The sequence below is a fragment of the Bos taurus genome, chromosome 6 (assembly GCF_002263795.3).
Source record: "Bos taurus isolate L1 Dominette 01449 registration number 42190680 breed Hereford chromosome 6, ARS-UCD2.0, whole genome shotgun sequence".
NCBI lineage: Eukaryota > Metazoa > Chordata > Mammalia > Artiodactyla > Bovidae > Bos > Bos taurus.
The window spans coordinates 86,498,280-86,520,244 of record NC_037333.1 but is presented as its reverse complement, the minus strand read 5'-3'; the positions used below and the strand labels follow the sequence as shown (position 1 = coordinate 86,520,244).

Below are 21,965 nucleotides of genomic sequence, written 5' to 3'. Positions count from 1 at the left end.
AATTTGAGCAAACTCTGAGTGACTGTGGAGGACAGAGGAGCCTGGCAGGCGACAGTCCATGGGGTGGCAAAGATTTGGACATGACTTAGAGACTGAACAACAACATCGCCGTTGTACAGGCAAAGAAACCAAGGTTCAGGGACGTCTAGGATATTGTCACCAGCTAACTCATAAAATTCTACAGAAAAGGGACTTTCCTATTGTCCAATGGTTAATTAAGACTCTGAGCTCCCAATGCAGGGAGCCGAGGTTCGACCTCTGGTCGGAGAACTAAGATCCACATGCTGCAAAGCATGAACAACAACAACAAAAAAACAATTAATTTTTAAAAAGATATTAATCTCTTTTTAAAAATCCCTCAGGAGAAATATCTCCCAGGTCTCAACATTAAAAATAGTGAGTGCTTCATCCTTGCTTTGGTGGTGCTTTGTCTGTTTTTAGGGGGCTTTTTTGTGACAGACACTATATTTATACTATCTTGTAACTGATGTTTCCTTCCTCATGTTGACAGCTAGAAATAGAAGAGACAAATCTCAGGCCAACCTGCAATGGGTAGACAGTTTTGTGACATGCATTTTAAACACTAACCTCCTCTTCCAACTTTTCAATGGTTACTTTCCCTTCGCATTGAAACTTTTTAGAATAAGGCAGCATATAAAGATTTTTTAAAACCTGAGATGTCAGTACCATGGGTAGAGGCTGAGGGTGGCTGTGGGGGAATGTAGATTTCTAGCCAGAGAGTTAACCGGTCCTTGCTGGTCCTTTGAGTACATCGAAATCTACAAGTCTAAATCTTTGTCCAGAAATCTACCTTCCCCCAAGGCCACCCCACCCGCCGCCAGCCCCAGGCTCCTACAGAACATCACTAACAAAATTCTGAGGGATGTTCCCAATTTTAGTTTTCCACATTGTTCCTCTTTCTATAATCAATGGGATTTCTGTTCTCTCTGGTTCAAAGCAAAGATTCTACAACACTTGGGACTTTACATCGTTCTTTCAGAACTAATCAGCAATACTTCCCAAACATAAGTTAAATACTGCCTTTCTTGGCTTATCTAAAGTAACCTGGTCTTATGCCAAGGTGCCTGAAACTTGTTGTAGCTACTGCCAAGAAGGATACAGGGGAAGGAGGCAAATTAAAGAGAGATTTATTATTTCTTTTTAATTATGAAAAGAAAAATGTTGGAAGAGGAGACAGAGACCCTGGATGTGGGATAGACTGTCTAAAAGATGCTGGAAAGACTTTATTTCTTGTACCAAAATGAATCTCAAAGGTATTTTGGAAGTGCATGCATAAGAAACCTTACAGAGAATCATAGTACCAAGTCCAGATGCCAGAGAGGTTGTGTGTTTCGCACTTTATATAATAAGAAACAGATCAGTCTGTCTAATCCTAAACACTTTAATAAAGGAAATACAAGTAACTCATTAGTGCTTTACCCACAGACCCATAAGAGTGTCCATAACCAGTTCTATTAAGATATAATCAATGCAACATTGCTAATTTACTTCGGCATAAATACCAGTTCATGAAAAGAAAACTCACTTTGAAAGGAATGTTATAATTTTGCATTTAACAGGGGGTAAGTCAGCCCCTTTGGTTAGATGTTTGCTTGACAGTCCACAAAACAGATCCCACTACTCAAGACAAGGGATCATTTCTATTCCTATATTTTGGATAGCGCCAACTTTTCACCCAGAAAAAAAAAACAATAATGCACGTGTTTCTTAATAGTTTATTGCATGCTACATATGTAATTTATTTACAGACCATTCTGAGTGCTGATTAGTAATCTATTTTAATATTAATGCTACCAACTACACTTAGGAGCAGGCATGCAAGCAAATAAGTAGTAAAAGTGATGAAAAACAGGGAAATACTTTTCTTCCCACTGAATGACATGGGACTTTTGTTCACTGAAAACCTCCCAGAAATTCTTTAGGCAACTTGAGGTACCCCAAGCAAGACTGATAAGAAATCTCAGCTTGGTATTTACTGAGCAGAGTACTTTTAATATTTAATATTTGATGATGAAAATGATAACCATCTCGAGGCAAAACAAACAGCACAAGGAAAAGGTCTCAAAGGGGAGTTGAGCTCATGGTAACTTAGCTAAACTCTTGTCTTAAAGAACAAGCTAAAGCTCAGAAAACTTTCGCACTTGCTTTACAAGTGCTCATGTTTAGCAAAGTAGTTCTAATCATAGTTTTTAGGTAGGTGGGCTCCAGTCCATGGGGTTGCAGAGAGTCGGACACAACTGAGCAACTAAGCACAGCACAGCAAAGGTGAGGAACCCATGCCACACACTGAAGTTATACTTTCACGACAGCTTCTGTTACTAATAGCTGATAACAGAGGCTAAAACTGACCAGCACTGTATAAAATCTGAACCAGTGACTATTTTTAAAGAAATACAGCTTCTTATATTTAGTGATCATCCATTATTTGAAAATATCTAGGCCACAACAACTTAAAGGCACTACAGGAGCCAACCTTGATGAGTAAACAGGACTAAAAATAATGTTATCTTTTATAAACTGTAGCTCCTGAAATGCTTCACAATCTCTGAAAAACTGCTTCTCCAAAGTAATTTTAATTCTGCTCTAGCAAAACCTCTTTTGGCACTAGGGGTAAAGAATCTGCCTGCCAACCCAGGGGATGTAACAGACTAGGCAGGGTTCGATCCCTAGGTGGGGAAGATGTCCTGGAGAAGAGAATGGCAACCCACTCCAGTATGCTTGACTGGAGAATCCCATGGACAGAGGACTTTTGTGGGCTATACAGTCCATGGGGTCACAAAGAGTCGGGCACGACAGAAGCTACTTAGCACACACGCACATACTTTTAAAGTATAATCTATATTTATACCTATATCTATATATATTTTTGGGGTTTTCCTGGTGGCTCAGACAATAAAGAATCCACCTGCAATGTGGGAGACCTGGGTTCAACCCCTAGATCGGGAAGATCCCCTGGAGAAGGGAACGGCTACCCACTCCAGTATTCTTGCCTAGAGAATTTCATGGAGAGAGGAGCTTGAGGGCTACAGTCCACGGGGTGGCAAAGAGCCAGACACAACCAAGCAGCTAACATTTTTTAACACATTTATATTGAGATGTGTATATATATATACACATAATATATATACAACATAATATATACAATCTCTACATTGAGAGAGCTAAATATCATTTTTATGGACAATCCAAATCCAATATGTCAATAAAATATCCTCCATTGTGTACAGTGCACAAAGATGCACAGTAAATGCTGTTCTTATCTCTCCCTCCTATTTCCAAAGCGGGGAAGAAAGCCCTATTTCTCTTCCTTCCCACCCACTTTGAGCCCTGACAATAACTTGTGAACACCCTCTGTTCTCCAGAGAAGGTACTCCAGAGCACTCCCCCTGGGCAAGACAAAAGAGTCAACTTTGGATCAAGGCTCCTGGAGAAGGAAATGGCAACCCACTCCAGTATTCTTGCCTGGAAAATCCCATGGACAGAGGAGCCTGATGGGCTACAATCCATGGGGTCGCGAAGAGTCAGACACGACTGAATGACTTCACTTTCACTTTTAGATCAAGGCTAACTCACCCCTCAGTTAGCTGTCTAGTCATTATGCAGAGTGTAACTGTGCTGCAGAGGCAATACCTTCAATAACCCCCGTCTCCCCTACCCCTGCCAGGAGCCAGCGTCAGGTCATCACCATCCTGCTGCGGGAGGGTCTCCCCGGAGCTTTCACACTGTGGGTGCCAAGCCCCAGGGCTCAGGTCTGTTGTCCTTTTTACTTGAAAGCCAGAGGAGAGTGGATTCAAAAGGTCTGGAAGGTCAGAGCCAGCCAGGGCAGTGCGAAGAGGAGCCACTTAACAGGAGCAGATGAACCCTTGACTCCTCCTGACACCCCAGAACCCTGAAAGAGCTGGAGAATTTTAATGTGCAATACACATGCAGTCAGACAAAATCCACCTGTGAGCCAAACACAGAGAACTGACAGTTTCCATTATCTCTCTTGTGGTCTCCATTTGCACAACTGAATGGCAAGTAGGGCTGGAAGAGAGAAAACAAAGGCTAATCCAATGGTCATTGATAACCGGATTTGCAATTGCAGCCAGAGAGGCAGCTTAGACAGACACATAAATGCACACATTCACACTCTCATTCTAACCACATTGTCCGTCTGCGACTCTATTCTGGCTTCCCTTTTAGCACTAGCCTAAGCCCTGCTGGGCAATAGGAAGAGTAGACTTAGTCACTATAGACAGATAATCCACTATATAGTCAATGCACTCACAGCTAATCAGGTATCAAACATCTAATATTAGTTCACATAATTCCCTCCTCTCACACACCTGTACATAGGTAAATGAGATTTGGATCATGCGGGGGCGGGGGAGGGGGAGCAGGTTGGGGGTTGCTAAAACAATGACCAAGAAATAGAGAAAGTGCTACAAATGACTCAAACTAGCATGCTGCTGCTGCTGCTAAGTCACATCAGTCGTGTCCGACTCTGTGCGACCCCATAGACGGCAGCCCACCAGGCTCCCCCATCCCTGGGATTCTCCAGGCAAGAACACTGGAGTGGGTTGCCATTTCCTTCTCCAATGCATGAAAGTGAAAAGTGAAAGTGAAGTCGCTCAGTCGTGTCTGACTCTTAGCGACCCCATGGACTGCAGCCCACCAGGGTCCTCCGTCCACGGGATTTTCTAGGTAAGAGTGCTGGAGTGGGGTGTCATTGCCTTCTCTGCAAACTAGCATGCTGCTGCTGCTGCTAAGTCGCTTCAGTCATGTCCTACTCTGTGCAACCCCAGAGATGGCAGCCCACCAGGCTCCCCCGTCCCTGGGATTCTCCCAATTCCAGAATCATTACAACTATGATTTTCCACATGCACCCAGAAAAAGAGGACAACATTCACTGACACAGCAGCAGATAATCACACTTCTAGAACTGAAATGACCTTAAATATCATCTGATTAAACCTCTTCATGTACCAATTAACCAGGTAAAGCCAAATAGCTAATGATGTAGAGGCTGGGACTCTTGGAGCTCCTGGTTAAAGGTTTCCTTTCTTCCCCACTACCATGGTACCTACACTCCACCCTACCTCTCCTATATTCCATTGTCTGCAAAATATAGCCAAGTGGGGAGAAAAAAGATTAAGCTTTTCAAGTTAGCAACTACAAAAGAGGACAAAACAGGCTCAGGAATTCTCTGAAAGTGTGTCTTATAACCACAGAATGACAAGTTTAAATCTACAACCCTTAGCTCTGTAAACTGCCCCAGAATATGAAGACACCTGCCCTCCCATGAGCACCTGTGGTCGTGCAAACAATGAGGCCAGCCGGGCTTGTGCTTCTTTCTCTTGCACCTTTTCACAACCTCTCCCAACACCTTTTATTCTTCTCCATTCAGTTCTTCCTACTCCCTGCTCTTCCAGGCTCTCCTTCCAGCTCTCACCCAGCGATGGAAAGGGACCAGACCTCAAGCACACATTTTTGGAAGGAGCACTGCCCTGGTAAAGTTAAGGAGTCTGGCTCCTCGTCCTAGTGTTCCAAATTACCATCAGCATTATTGCAAGCAAATCACTTTACAGGCTCCAAGGCTCGTCTCTCCATCTGTAAGGTGAGAACGCTAAGCTACATTATCTCGTAGATCCTTTTGAGCTCTAAAAATTCTGTAATAATTCTAAGGATTTTAATTGGTTAAGGGTAATGAAGCACATAAGGAAAAGGCTAAAAGGTTTTCTACTATTTCTCAAAGTCCCTCCACAACTACTTACGATGGTAGTTTTCTCTTTGGGCATTCTTCAGTCTCCTCTGATTTGACTCTTTCCTGACAATGCCACTTAGACTGCTAAAAGCCACCCATCACCCTTTTCTGCCAAATCGACCAGTTACTTTTCGCTCCTCATCTTCTTGACCCCAGGCAGCACTCAGCACTGTCCATCACTGGCTCCTTGTTGAAAACAGTCTTCTCTTGGCCTCAGAAGACTTCTATGATTGCTCCTTCTCAGTCTCCAAAGGTTGGCATCAAAGAACACAGACCAGTCCTCCTCCTACCCTATTCTCTTCCTTTGGTAATGTCATCCACTCCTGTGGCTTTATTTTTTAACATTTTGTTTTGGGGATTTTTTAAAAAATATTTATTTATTTCTCAGTTTATTTGGCTGTGCCAGGTCTTCATTGCAACATATGGGATCTAGTTCCCCGACTAGGGATCGAATGCAGGCCCCCTGCACTGGCAGCAGGGAGGCTTAGCCACTGGACCACCAAGGAAGTCCCCCTATGGCTTCAAATACTAGCTAGCTCCCTGGGATTCCCAAACTTCTATCCCATCCCCATCCTTTCTTTTTAGCTCCAGCTTGTGTGGCCAAGTACCTGCTTTAGAGTTCTACTGGACTGGATGTCTCACAGGGGTCTCAAAGTCAAAAAGCTGAACACCTACCTTCCTTCACTACTATCCCTCCAGTGTCCCTCATCACAAATGGCATGTAAGTCCCCAAACTGCTCAAAGCAGAAATCCAAAAGTAATCACCCCCCACCAGCACATCTTTCCATCAGCAAGTGCTGGCAATTCAACCCATCTTTTTTGTCCCAGGCTAAACCTTAAAATCACCTCTCAGTTGAATCTTAGCAACAGTCTCCCCACTTTTATCTTTGTCCTCTTGGGATCCTTTCTCCACCCATCAGCCAAAGAGATGTTTTTTAAAATGCAAATTTTGTCTTGTCACTTTCCTGCTTACAACACTCTGTAGTGGATCCCCAGTGCACACTAAAAATCCTAAATCTTTAGCTGCTGCTGCTACTGCTAAGTCACTTCAGTCGTGTGTGACTCTGTGCAACCCCATAGACCGGCAGCCCACCAGGCTCCTCCGTCCCTGGGATTCTCCAGGCAAGAACACTGGAGTGGCTTGCCATTTCCTTCTCCAATGCATGAAAGTGAAAAGTGAAAGTGAAGTCGCTCAGTCGTTTCCGACTCTTGGCGACCCCATGGTCTGCAGCCTACCAGGCTCCTCCGTCCATGGGATTTTCCAGGCAAGAGTACTGGAGTGGGGTGCCACTGCCTTCTCCACAAGCTTTAGCAAAAGTCATGAATTATCTGGGTTCCACCCACTTCTCGGAGAAGGCACTGGCTACCCACTCCAGTACTCTTGCCTGGAAAATCCCATGGACGGAGGAGCCTGGTGGGCTGCAGTCCATGGGGTCGCAAAGAGTCGGACACGACTGAGCGACTTCACTTTCACTTTTATGCACTGGAGAAGGAAACAGCAACCCACTCCAGTGTTCTTGCCTGGAGAATCCCAGGGACGGGGGAGCCTGGTGGGCTGCCGTCTATGGGGTCACACAGAGTCGGACACGACTGATGTGACTAAGCAGCAGCAGCAGCAGCAGCATTCACTTCTGGCCACTCTCTCCTGGTACATATGGTCCAGCTACATGGGCCTTATTTTCACTTCTCAAACAGGCCTACTCACCACTGGGCCTTCACACATCCTGGCCTAGGAGGTTTCCCTCCTTCTTGACCTAGCTAACTCTCTTCACCCTTTAGGTCTCAAGTTAACATCACTCTACAGGAGATACATATCTTGGTCTCCATGTATACTCACCCACAGGCATGATATACTCTCTAAATTATCATATCAACCAACTTTGTGTCCTTAAATGATGACGAGTTTATTTGACAACACATTAGTTACTGACCTAATTGGAATATGTCATGTTCGCCCGGAAAAGCAACATATCAGAGCTTGTATATCTGCAAGTGTTCTTACCATTTTTATAAGCTAAAAAAAAATAATAATAAAAGCTTTGTCCATCAAAGTTAATGAGAAGAGTTAATGAAATTCACTCAGTATTGTCCGACTCTTTGCAACCTCATGGACTACACCGTCCATGGAATTCTCCAGGCCAGAATACTGGAGTGGGCAGCTGTTCCCTTCTCCAGGGGATCTTCCCAACCCAGGGACTGAATCCAGGTCTCCCTCATAGCAAGTGGATTCTTTGCCAGCTGAACCACAAGGGAAGAGAAGAGTTAACATAGATAACAATCAGCTAACTCGTTGATTACCAGATATCAGTACTAGCTTTAGTCAGAAAGCACTCCCTAGTCACAGCAAGCACTTGAGAAGGTGTTAAACACAAAAATAAATCACAGGCAAGGACCAGACCCAAAGAAGTTAACACCTTAAATTTACAGGGTTCATCCTGGGGATTTCAAATTAGTTTCCTTACACCCCTAGCAAAACTAGGAGATAAGGAAGCACCAATGCTGTTTCTTTGTACGAAAATCTGGGATTCAGAAATTAAGTAATTTGACAATGGCTTACTGCAAATGTCAAAGTATTTTTCTGGTATTATCCAAGAATCCTTAGAGCATCTCTAGTAGGTGGAAAAGAAGATAGGTTATTAACTGCACTCTGCATGAAGAAAACACAACCACACAAACACAATCGGCCTCATGTCACCCAGAAAGACAGGGCAGAGCCAAGAACAGAAATAGGTCCTGAGACTCCTGGTTGTCCACCACATTCTCTAACCCACAATACAGACTGAATTAAAGTACCTCCAACTCCAGACGCTGACTGAGTTTGCCAAATACATGCATCCATTGGATTCAACTGTATCCTTTCATTCTACATCCAAGACACTGTCTTTATCTTTCAGTAGGGATAGAATCACATTGAAAATTTAATAATCAACTAGAGGGCAGGGTTGTGATTCAACTAATTCATAAAATGTGTGACTCTGGCCCTCTAAAGCTGGTACATTGGCTGATTTCACAAAGATTCAGACACTCCTTTTGATTTCCAGAAGTTTTGGCCTTGTCAAAGGTATTGAGTAACCTACCATCAAGAGGAAGTAAAATCATGTCCCAAGAGGGTTGAGTCTGCTCTCCTTTCAAAGTCGACAGAGTATCAAGAAAGGTGAACATGTTGGATGTAGCACTTAGGATGGCTGACTTCTAATTCTAACTCTTGGTGAAGGTAAAAACAATTCATCAGATTTAAAAGCTTTTGCAGCTATTCAGGGAAGGGAGTTATTTAAGTCGCCTCTACTAATGATTCAATGGGTGTCACTCACCACCCTCCTTCCCTTCACCTTCATCCCACCTGGCAATCAGCAGCTTCAGGGGCACAATATTTGGAACCTCCTGTGAACTCGTACCATGGCAGGCTCTCACCTCAGTCCCCTGCGTGCTATCAGCCAAAAAAGGGAAATGAAACAGAACAAAACCAAATCCCATCAGCATGCCCACTTCAGCAACGGGAGAGCCTCCACTGAACTTTATTCAGTTTTATTCTACTCTTACTCTACTCTCCCTCATCAGGCCCAATTTTCAATTCCCAATGACTTTGAATCTTATAATGATAAAAATGGGGAAACACTTAGCTCAGGTTTGAATACTTAGTATTATTTCTATACTATTGCATAATCTCATTGAATTGGCACCTAAATTATATAACAGCCAGTAGAGAACAGAATTATTCTAGTTCATGCTGCATATGGGGAAAGGAAAAAAGGAAAAATATATATATACTGTATATGTGTGTTTACATACATTACATATATAATAAACCCTTGAATCTTCCTCATTGGTAAGAAAATACCACACACTTAAATCTGTTTTCCAGAAGGGTAACTTTGCAGGCCTTATTATAATGGGCACACATTTATAATTTATCCTGTATGCAAGTATAGTTAGTATATCTTTTCTTGGAAGAGGAGACAATTTCACAAATTAGAGGTAATGTCTATCGGAGCAATCTAACCATGGAAACCAGATCTCACACGCGGAGCCTAAAGGGAATCAGAACATGTTCAAAGAGAAATACACAGCAGGAAAATTCTCTTGACCTTCCTGGCTTGCCTCTTCCAAAACAAGAAGCAGTATGTAAGTGTGGTTATTAGGAAGGCAAGGGATAGATGTTGGTAAAGATGAATTAAGAAAATAATGGTTTCAGGATGGAGGGGACACATATGCCTATAGCTGATCCATACTGATGTATGACAAAAACCATCACAATATTGTAAAGTAATTATCCTCCAGTTAAAATAAATAAATATAATTTTATAAAAGAAAATAAACATTTTGGTAGTTCAAATTTTTTGGAATGATAATCACTGAAAATTATTGGTGAGGCTGTATCAATCAGAAAGCAAAAGAATAAGACAGTGATACAGTATAAAGTAGGCTTCCCCAATGGCTCAGCAGTAAAGAATCCGCCTGCAATGCAGGAGCCTCAGGATATGTGGGTTCAATCTCTGGGTCTGGAAGATCCCCTGGAGAAGGGCATGGCAACCCACTCTAGTATTCTTGCCTGGAGAATCCCACAGACAGAGGAGCCTGGCAGGCTACAGTCCGTAGGGTTCCAAAGAGCTGAACACCACTGAAGCGACTTAGCATGCACACACGCCTTGTATAAAGTACTCCTATGCCTAATGCCAAGTACAGCAGCATTAATGACTGTTTCTGGTCATTATTAAAACAGTTCTCTGGTGAATGGTGTGTTTGATTCTCATTGTGCAGAACTGAGAAATTCAAAATCTAAACTTTAAGTTTTGTTCTTCACTTATGCAATGCTTCAGCAATATAGCAAGTTTTAAACTTTTATTCCCAAACTGATGTTTAGTTACTCTGCCTTAACAACACATGAATAATACAAATGATAGAGACTCCCCAAAATCAATATGAAACAACTCGTCTCAAAAATATGAGCAGATACAAAGCTTCAAGAAAGAAACTCAACCGTAGACAAAATCTGCTGCAAGTGTATTATTTCAGAATGCTCAGGTTAGGCAAGATTGGGATGGATGGTCTCATGAGCCCCCTTAGTTTCTTCAGTGAACGCAGAGACCCATCTACAAAAAGTTAAATCACCAATTCCCACTTTTCAAATGGTGTCATATTCAGACATTGGCATTGTTGAGTATGAATATGCCAAATGTAGAAAGCTGTGCTAAAATGGCAAAGAAATGAACTGGAAGCATTTTGGAAGTAAACATACCAAAATAACTCATCTACACTAAGAGGGTTAGAATGTCAAAGGACTTATATTTTCTCCTACACACATTTTTAAAATTTCAGAATTTTTATAACATACCTTGATTTCGAAAATAAAAAAGTTAATTAAAAAAATAATATATGTGGTTCATGTATAACTGAATTACCTTGCTGCACATCTGAAACATTGTAAGTCAACTGTACTTCAATAAAATTTATGTATTATTGAACTAAAAAAAAAAAAAATTCTGGATCCTTGGAAAACATGACTCAAGTACCAAGTTGAATTCTGCAAACTTCTTGCCATAAAAGAATGTAGTCACCCAGGACAGAAAGTGGCTTCCAGAAGGCTTTAGCCCATACTGTACTACCAGCGAATTCTCTACAATTGGAAAACTCTGAGAAGGGATGTCTGATTCCTGCTTCCAAACCCCATGGAATTATGAGCTGATTTCCTTGAGGCTCAAGAAATCTATACACAAATACTCAACTTCAGTGACACAGCAGGAGGTGTCAGAGAGCTGGGTGCTGCCTGCTTTAGGACCTCTGGCAGGCTTCCAGCTGCCAGCAGGACACTGGGAAAGGTCTGTGTGGGTTCAAAGTGCTCTGGGAACCCAAGCTACTTATTCAAGCGTCAACCCTTAAAACACCTGACCACACTTCCTCCAAGCTCTCCAACGTGTGGATACATTGTTTCTTTTAAGAAGGCTTTTCCTTCAGCAATATTTGCCCAAGTATTTCCTCTGTACACACTGTTTTCTGGGCAATTATAGAGAACAGGAGAGAGGAGGTCAGCAAAATGCAACCCGACACTTACATCCAGCGCTCAGAATAGCGCTGACCCCAACCAGCCCCTCCCTTCCCATCTCCTTCCTTCCCATCCACTAGGTTCTCATTCACGCCTTCTTGGCAATTACGTTTTCTAACCATTGTAATTATTAACAAATGTCCACCAGGCCCCGCCTTTTCCTTAGAATACTACCTCCTCCAATACACATAAATACATCATCACAATATCCTCCAGTGAAAAATAGGTTTTTAAGTCATTATGATTTCATGTCAGTAAAATGTTGAGATCTTGACCTCCCAAAACACAAAAGCCACCAGTTCACCACTTCAGTCTCTCTCTTCAAAATAAAAAAGCAAAAGAAGGAAAAAGAATACAGTGGATGTGTTTATGGGGCTTCTTTTTCTTATCAGTATAAGTGATGTACATATATTAATGATCTTTGCAAAATCAACTAGGATCATTAGAGAAAATATCATCTCATTTGACTAAGAGAAGAGAAACAGATTTCTAACTGAAAATTTAAACAAAGGTTTTAGAGGACTATATAAATTCATTCTATGTATGCTTCATTTGGTTTATTTACACATTCATTTCTTCACTCTTGCAACAAATATTTAGTGAATGTCTACTTTGTTCCTGACCCTGTCCTACTTTTTTACTTTTATTTCCCTAAAAATAACCTTCCTGTAAATTCCATGAATTTTCAACAACACTCTCTCTCTTAATGTCCAACAGTAGACCTGGGAATTTGTAGAATTATTCTTCCATTTGGACAGATGGGAGCGCATTTCCTCTTAGACTTGGTTTTGAATGGAAGAGGAAAACCACCACAATATATCATAATGGAGTTGAGAGCACTGATCAAACTTCAGAAAAGCAGATCCGTTTCAGCCAATATTGTATTTCTGTACTTTATGTTTCCTGAGTTGCTGCTTAGGATTGATGTTAAGAAAAGGGCCCCTCGTCATGAAGTTAGAGTTGCCAAGGCTTGCCGGGGAGTTACCTAGCCTTGCAGAGCCAAGGCCTTATCTCAAAGGATAAGGTGGAGTTTGCTCTTTTCCCCTATTGCGAAATATGAGAATATTAAGTAATCTGTTTATATCATACAGATCCAAAACCCTGGCTGACTTTTTAAAGGATAAAATATCCATAGAATTTCCTCCTCTTTAGAAAAAGCTACCTGGGATCTTCCTCTCTCAACCGTGGTTCACGCAACAAATTTTGCCAATTTCCCCTAAGTGTGTTTGAAATGAAAAATCAGTCTTGTTCCTCAGAGTGGACATTTCTGGGTCCCCTTGAAAAGCAAGGAGATCAAACCAGTCAATCCTAAAGGAAATCAACACTGAATATTCACTGGAAGGACTGAAGCTGAAGCTCCAATACTTTGGCCACCTGATACAGAGCTGACTCACCGGAAAAGACCCTGATGCTGAGAAAGATTGAGGGCAGAAGGAGAAGGTGGCAAAAGAGGATGAGATGGGTTGGATGGCATCACTGACTCAATGGACATGAGTTTGAGCAAACTCAGGAAGACGGTGAAGGACAGGGAAGCCTGGAGTGCTGCAGTCCACGGGGTCACAAAGAGCTGGACCTGACTTAGCGACTGAACAACAACTGGTAACGTCAATTTGTCATCTAACAGAGCAATTCTACAGAAATGCCTGGGCTAGAGCTGGAGCCTTTAGGTATAAAAACAAACGCTGTATCTGAAATGTTACAAATTTTAAATGAGTTTACCCACAGTAACTACTCTATGCCAAAAATGTTAGCTTCACCAAACACACTGTAAGATCACCACTGAAAGAGCAAACATACAAGCTTCTCTTTATTTTAAAGATTAAAATTGACACTGGGTTTCCTTTCTAAAGAGTATCTTTTTAAACCATTATTATAAATGTATAAGAGGCCTGCATGCTAAGTCGCTTCAGTCGTATGCGATTCCATATCCCATGGACTGTAGCCTGCCAGGCTCCTCTGTCCATGGGGTTCTCCAGGCAAGAATACTGGAGTGAGTTGCCATGCCCTCCTCCAGGGAATTTTCTTGACCCAAGGATGAAACCCGCGTCTCCTTTGTCTCCTGCACTGGCAAGAGGGTTCTTTACCACTGGCATCACCCGGGAAGCCTGGTTTATCAGGCAAACTACATGAAAAAGAGCTTCAGATCTTTAAACATATCCCACATAGATAAATTCACTATTTAAACAGAAGATGCCCCCTCTTCTGATTCACTCTATTCTTAGTGAGTTTGCAGCCGATGGTTTTCTATTGAGTTTTTAGAATGCAGATTGAGTGTCATGCCACCCACAGAGAGTAAAGTTGAACCAGGTGAATTGAGGGTGTGGTTGAAAGTCTCAGTCTGTCTCCCTTTCTCAGAATTACAGCGTTAGAAAGAACTATGAGGCAGCATTTGACTCTTTTTGCCTTCAAGCTGAGATGAATCCAATCATCCCAAATTGAGTGACCTTAGAAAAATTTTTAAAGCATAATCATATCAAAATAATCAGAGTTACTGGAGGTCACCCTAATACTCGTTTAATGGGACTGCATCTTATTAGTGCAAATTACCTTAAAAAACAAAGTTTTATTTTAAGTTCAGTTTTGCCAAGTGTGCTGCAATATACCTCAACCATATGTATTCCAGAAGCAAGAGAAATACTGTTTGGGTAAAAGGAAACATGTTTCATAACAGAAATGTTAGGTGTTGCAGCTCCTTGCCCTTTGAATTTCTGATCCTTAAACTAGAGCACTTACTTTGGACATAAATGTACCAGAAACTCAGCTACTTCACAACAAAAATAAGTCTTCTTTCCTTTAAGAATACTCTTCTCCATGTAATTAAAAATATGAGATAGACTCATGTCCTTGAGGAAAACATTCCCATCAAAATCCTGATCAGAGGTATTGACAGTCAAATCAATTGTATCTTCATTCTCAACCACTGGAATCATGGTAAGCCATTCAAACCCATCTCCATTTCAACTTCTTTACACTGTCACCTAGAGTTACTATAAAATTTAAGGGCTACCACCCTCACCAGATGAAGCCAGGTGAGAAAATGGGAAGGTCAACTGGGAAGGCACTGAATTAGAAAGAGTAGTTCCTGATTATATTTCATGACCTGTACTGTAAGGACCCCATACTGTTGTATGCCTCCACCAAATCATGGCCATAAGCAGCCATCCTACATAGTCTCAGCCTTCAGCAACAGCAACTAGCTAAACAGGCTTTGAAAGAAATGTAACCAACCCACACTCCACTCAACACGAAAGATTATCATTAAAATAGAAGTTTCACCAGAATAGGAAAATACACAAAAGCCACACAGCAAGGTGAATCACCACAAAGCCAATCAATTTTACAGATATTTTTATCACCTTTGTCTTTTTGGCTTCTCCTTAAAGAAATCTATCTACAGATTTGTGTGCTACTCATTACATTGTTGTCTTAATTTTCTGCTTGAAAAATCAAGGGGGAAACTGCAGGAAATAAACTTCTTAGTCAACGTGTTAAGAAACCCATGTATAATATCCTGCTCCAGTAAAGCACTGTCAATCCTACAGATATTACAAACTCAAGAAGTGATTAACATCTCCTGAGAACTTAGCTAGAGGGTTATTCTCAAGGAACATACACACAGAGTCCATCTCATCCCCAAGCTCTCACTGATTTTTCTACTTTAATTGTTCTGAAATGATCAGATATTGGCTCAGTCCTACAGTGTTTCTTAGAGTTACCTGCTATAACTTTAAGATTCTTATCTCCTCTTTGACACTGACGGGGACAGTGACAGAATCACCACAATGGAAACTTAGCATCAAGGGTTACAAGAATCTTAAGACAAAAGTGTTACTATTTTGCTTTCACTAGCTTGGCATTTTCCCACAGTCATGCTGTAAAAGTGCAAGGAACCCATGAAACAATAAGAACAAAAATATTGTGGTTTCCTTTTTCCTAAGAAACATAGGCTTCAATTTCTAATTAGTCAGTCTCAAGAGTGTACATGCGGGAAGTGCGAAGGTGGGGGTGAGGGGCACCCACCTTCCAATACTACACAGTCAGAAGAAACTCACCAAGGAGACATAATGGCCACATTATTCAAACTACCCCAGGTGGCACAAGAGCATCACTTGCCTGGAATCTGGTACTGAGTCTGGTTGAAGAATCACTCCAAAACACACGGCACCCACCTTCTTTATCCAACCCCACCACCTCCCTGGTCCCAGTCTTTGGTAGGCATTAATCAGACTAGGGAGTTTTCAAAATACATATGAATTCATTCTCAGGTGATTTTAAAGGGTAGAATTTATGATGTGGTTAACCAGTAAGTTTTACTTAACTTTATGAATACTGCCTAAAACCTTGCTTATTTTTAAAACTGTCATTATAAATGTTAGTAATACCCTGTATATCTGTGATGCCTTCACATGTTTTTTTTAATAACTATTAATTAAACCCTGCCTTCTCACTATCAAATAAGTAGGATGATACCCATATTACTGATAAGTCAAGAGACAAGAGAAGAGAAAGCATACTGAAAGGACCATGGTACCAGCTAAAATTTAACTCTTCTTTGGTTTTTAACTGGCACTGGGGAACATTAGCAAAAGAGTTTCTCGGGGGTTCTAAGTAAAAATAAATAAATAAATAAATACTTGTCCATCTTTTCCTAACAGAGTTGCATCTGTAATTACCACTCTTTATATCCTCAGCTTAGACCCATGCTTCTTGCAGCAATGGTATCATTCTCTCTCTGTAACATCTGCTTCTCTATCCTGCAGGCTACAAGGAAGATATTAGAAGATACTGCCAAATATATCTATATAAATCTAGCAGCCTCCTTGAATTAGTCATTGGAGAGTGGTTAATATAATCTGGCAAAATATTTATTTTTGACAGAGAAGCACAGCTAACATAGGAACCTGCTTCAAAGTCAGATCTTTTTTTCTTGTTGTTACCTACGCAGGACCACACTGATTCAGATTCTGACAGTCCAGTGAAGTTCTTAGAATTACTTTCTGTGCTGAAGCAAAATGTGGAGATGAAATGAAACTCGAGATCAGCTTGGGTTTTTAACTTCAAAATTATAAGACATATGCCATGTATGGGTGCTATTATCTATAAAGACTTATGTATACAAATACAGACTTCCCCAGGCCCATCAAACTCACCTTCTACTTCTTCTTCATCACACACATGCTTAAGGAAGGAAGCCCCTCTGTCCAGGACAGCTTCATCCTCCATCCTATAGTAATAAAAAAGAAAAAAAGAATGCTCAGACTTCTCCTTGAGGGAGCCACTGGACGTAGCCCAGCTTCTGGGCAGGTGAACCTGCAAGCTGCTGCTCATGTTAACAGGGCAGAGTCCCTCTTCCTTTGGTGTCTGCTGCTCCTTCGCTCCTTCAGCTCCTCTCATCGGGTGCTTCAGAATATGCCGGTCCCACATAGCTTCCGTTCTAACCTTGACAGGGCCCCCGCAGGGACAGGTAAGAGAAAATCATTTCAATCCTGGAGGCTGGATGTTGGGGGTTCTCCCCTTTGGGATCTGCCCCCAAAAAAAAGACAAAAAGAAAAAAAAAATACCAAGAGAGGAAGTTTGGTGTGCCTGGAGTGCTCGTGATGGTCGTTTGTGGAAATCCAGCTTCAGTGCTTAGCTCTTTAAACACCCACTGCATAAAAATGTATACCCTCACACACACACACGCACACATGCACACCCACCCACACACAGAAAGCGACAGGGAGTTAGGCTACTGCACAGTGGGAGCCTAGCTTCCAGCCAGCCTCTTAATACCAGCACAGCCCAGTATTCTCTGTTGAGTGGCAAGCTTTGAGTCACATGTTGGCCTTACGGAAATCTGACATCTGAGGATTATCCAGCAACCCCGGCTTCAGCAACAGTCACATATATATGCCACCCATTCATTCATTTTCCACATTCTTATCGCACGTCTCTGTCTATGTATATCTGCCCTGTTAACTCTTCCCTGAAGGGCATGAAGTGCTGCATTTTGTAACCATATTATGCTGCCCTCCTGTCTCCTTACATAATAGGATCTACTCTGCAATTTCCTAGGCTAAATAAGACCTCAGGATCCATCCAAGTAATGACAGCGTTTGTACAGCCTCCCAATGCCAAATGTGTCTCTGGTTTATAGAACGAGGTAAGGTGGATTTCCATATTCGGTGACTCCTTTTCATTGCATCAACTTTGACATACAGAATTCCATGAACTCTATTTATAGTGAAAGCAGAAAGAACTCTCAAATTGCTCAAATGCTGCTACTGTCGTACCGGTCTAGAAACAAAGACCTTTCTCTGGGGACAGCTGCTCTATGTCATACCATACATGAGCCCCGCCAGAGAACCAAATGTTCACTCTGTATTCTATTCATCCAGTTATGTGCTCGGGCACTGAATCCTGTGGGTCTGTTTTCCATATTGTCTTTGTAACTTATTCTTGTGCTTCTCATATTTGTTATCATCTATATGAGATGCACTGAATTCACTTTTTCTTCCTTTCTATTTCAGGAGCATTTCCATCTCACAAAGCAACCATCTGAGCTTAAAAAGTCAGAAATCTGGTGTCAGGGAGACACCAGTTTAAAAAGCCTATTCGTACCTGTATCACCTGGAGCAAAGTATCCAAATTTTTAAGCCTCAGTTTTTCCATCTAGGAAATTGGAGGTAATAATATCAATTATGTGGGATTGCTTTGAAATTAAAATCAGGTAACACACATGAAAGCACTCAGTTTTTTTTTTTTAATTAATTTTATTCTATTCTCAAACTTTACGTAATTGTATTAGTTCTGCCAAACATCAAAATGAATCCACCACGGGTATACATGTGTTCCCCATCCTGAACCCCCCTCCCTCCTCCCTCCCCACACCATCCCTCTGGGTCGTCCCAGTGCACCAGCCCCAAGCATCCAGTATCATGCATTGAACCTGGACTGGCATCTCGTTTCATACATGATATTTTACATGTTTCAATGGAAATAAAAGCAAAAATAAACAAATGGGACCTAATTAAACTTAAAAGCTTCTGCACATCAAAGGAAACTATTAGCAAGGTGAAAAGACAGCCTTCAGAATGGGAGAAAGCACTCAGTTTTGTCCTAGCACCTATGACATGTTTAATAAAGTTATGTTTCTTTCCTGTCTTCTTTCCTTTTTTCTTTTTTGCCTAACCTTGGTTGGCGGACAATGCCATAAAGAAACTCATTACTTTGGAAAGCTGAAGAATCTTTTCTTCTGGGATATGGCTCTTACACACAGTTCATCTTTTTCCTTTTCTATACTCTAAAAATATAAAACTAAATGCAAACAGGAAATGGGTCAGCAAACAGGATCACAGTAAAAAAGAAAATGCTGTGAAGACTTGAGAGGTCAAATCAGTTACCAGCCTCTCTGAGCCTCTGTTTTCCATGAAAATTAAATTATCCAACATACTCACCAATTCAGCAAATATTTATTTAATGTCTGCTACATTCCTGCCACTCTTGGAACTGGTACTCTTGGAGGGAGAGGAACACATGTCTGAATAAGGCAGGCAAAATGCCTCTGAAACTAATAATAAATAGATGAACAAGATAATCTTAGATATCAGTAAGTGCGATGCAGGAAAAAAAAATAAGTAGTGGGCTACTTAGCATAAGGTGATTCAGATGTGGCTTCTGAGAAGGTGACATCTGAGCAGAGGCAAAAATGATAGGAAGGAACCAGGCATTTAACAATCTGGGGGCAGAATATTCCAAGCAAAGGGAAGAGCAATGCAAAGGCCCTAAAGGGGGAAGAAGTTTAGCATGTTTCAGGAACAGGGTAAGGCCAGAAGGACTGGGCAGAGGGATGGAAGGTCACTGGGAAGTAACAATGTGGAAGGAATCAGGGCCACGCAGGCCACGGTAAGCAATTAGAATGTTAGGTGTTATGGCAGCCCCTGAAGAGTTTTCAGATGGAAAGGGACTTGACCTGCTTTGTCTTTTAAAAGACCGCTCTGGCTGTTAAGTGAAAAATTCACGCATGCGTGTGAAGTCACTTCAGTTGTGTCCAACTCATTGCGACCCCATGGACTGTAGCTCACCAGGCTCCTCTGTCCATGGAATTTTCCAGGCAAGAATACTAGAGTGGGTTGCCATTTCCTCCTCTAGGGGATCTTCCCAACCCAAGGATGGAAACTGCATCTCTTAAGTCTCCAGTTTCTTTTAGTCAGGATGTTTCCTCACTAAAAGAGACTAAGAAACTATCTCAGGAGCCCAGGGAAGAGTACAGGAAAAACATATTTCAAGGAAGGAATCAAGAGTTCTTTTCTGGAAAGGTTATGGTTGAGATGCTTATTATATATGAAAAAGGAACTGTCAGGCACACAACTAGAGGTCAGTCTGGAGCTCAGGAGCCGAGGGCTGGGGATAAAAATTGGGAATCAATGAATAAAGCTGGTGTCTGAAGTTATTACTAGATGATATCATCCAGGAAGAAAATGCAGAAATAGAGAAGCTGACATAAGACCAAGTGCCAGGCATGCCGGGCATGCCAACATTTACAAGCAGAGCAGAGGAACAAAAGCAGTCAATGAGGTAAGAAGAAAACCAGGAAACAATGATGTCAAGGAAGCTGAGAAAAGAGAGTGTTGCTCAGAAAGAATCAGAATAAAAAGGGGTTTGGCAATAGGGAGGCCATTGGTGATGATGACCAAAGCACTTGAAACATACCATACACAGTGCTAGACACACACAGACAGCATTCAATCATCCCCTTTTCTCTTCCCTGACATCCTCCATTCATTCATTAGTGAATATTTGCTGAGTACCTACTAGGGGCTCTTCTGGTCACTGGAGATACAGTGATGAGCAAGACAAGAGACAGAGGCTCTAGTGTAATCGCATCTGCCTTCTTGAAGACGTCCCCTAGCAATCTGAGGGCTGATCCAAAGAGCAAGAACCCACCAGTAATACAGCATTTGTAGACCTCGATGAAGATGACAGGTTAATGGAGAAATCTCCTTAAAAGACCCTGGAAACAACAAAATACTGGATCCTGTACTATTGCATCTACACTCCTAGTACTTACTATCTCCCCTTCAGGAAACAAAGAGTAGTGTAGCCCACATTTCTTTTCAAAGTGCACGCTTTCTGGTCCTATAACCTACAGAATCCAACACAACTTCCTATAGTCATTTCTGCACCCCTACCACTAACCAAGCTGGTCCCAAAGCCATTTACTAACTTTTCACACATTTCCTAAATGAAAAGGTTAGCTTTTGCACCTAAGCTCTTCCCCAAATCGCACACAACAAACAATCAAAGCAGAAGTGAAGGAAGTCAACAGTAACAACTAAAGGAGACTAGACAAGCTTTAATGCCAAAATCACTTCCTAGGCGGAGAAAACCATCCAGCCTGACTGAAGCACTGTGCACAGGCTCCGGGTTAGAGGGAGCATAATGGTAGGGGCATTCGTTGGCTCTTTGATACATATTTCACATTCCCTCCAAGACTATACATAGCAAGTAACTAGAAACCTAGTTCTTTCTGGTGGACAGTGCGGAGCATCTGTAAGCACCCTCCTTCCTGTAAAAAGTGCAAAGGAAAATGCAAACTGAAAATATAGAACCTGCATGCCCAGAGCAGCCCTTTCCTTGTCAAGAGCAAGTGCAGCCTGGCACATCTCGGCTTTGACACAGAATTCAGGGATTTTATAGCTTTCTTCCATCTTTATACCACAAGTGTCCATTGTTGGGGTTTGTGCACACCCCACCCGAGACCAAATCCTCTCAGCAGTTGCTTGCTATTATTAGTAAGACAGAGATATCTTTTAAAATGCCCCGTCTGACCCAACCAGTTTTTCCCTCTATCAGTAGGAAGAAATGAACTCCTCTAGTTCCTAATCAGGCCCCCAAAATCTACGCTAAAATGTTCCTTTCACACCAACTGCACTTGCTGAAAACAAAGAAGGGAGGGAGCATGCTTCTAAACAGTTCCCTAGGCTGCTCTTGTCGTCAGCATGAGGCAAAGTTCAGAATAGATTTGGAAGCTTCTCACCAGCATCACGGGGAGAAGGGTCATACCAGTCAGTATAAAATCCATGCGGGGCCAACACTGCCTTCCTTCAGCAGGACGTCTGACAGCAGAAGTCAGACCCCTTCCCCCAGCAATCCACATACCCAATGTGGGGCTTCTCC

The 21,965-nt window shown here is 41.9% G+C and overlaps 1 protein-coding gene across 4 annotated transcripts in view; it reads right to left on the bottom strand.

The window, feature by feature from the left end:
* Nucleotides 1-21,965, bottom strand: part of SLC4A4 (solute carrier family 4 member 4) — a 364,012-nt gene that overhangs the window by 293,255 nt on the left and 48,792 nt on the right. The window contains exons 1-2 of one of the 4 annotated variants that reach the window (XM_015471674.3): nt 17,369-18,006; nt 16,958-17,031 (exon numbers count right to left, since the gene is read on the bottom strand). In XM_015471674.3, the coding sequence (XP_015327160.1) occupies nt 16,958-17,031; nt 17,369-17,496 (202 nt within the window). In that variant the 5' untranslated portion in view covers nt 17,497-18,006. 4 annotated transcript variants of the gene reach the window in all.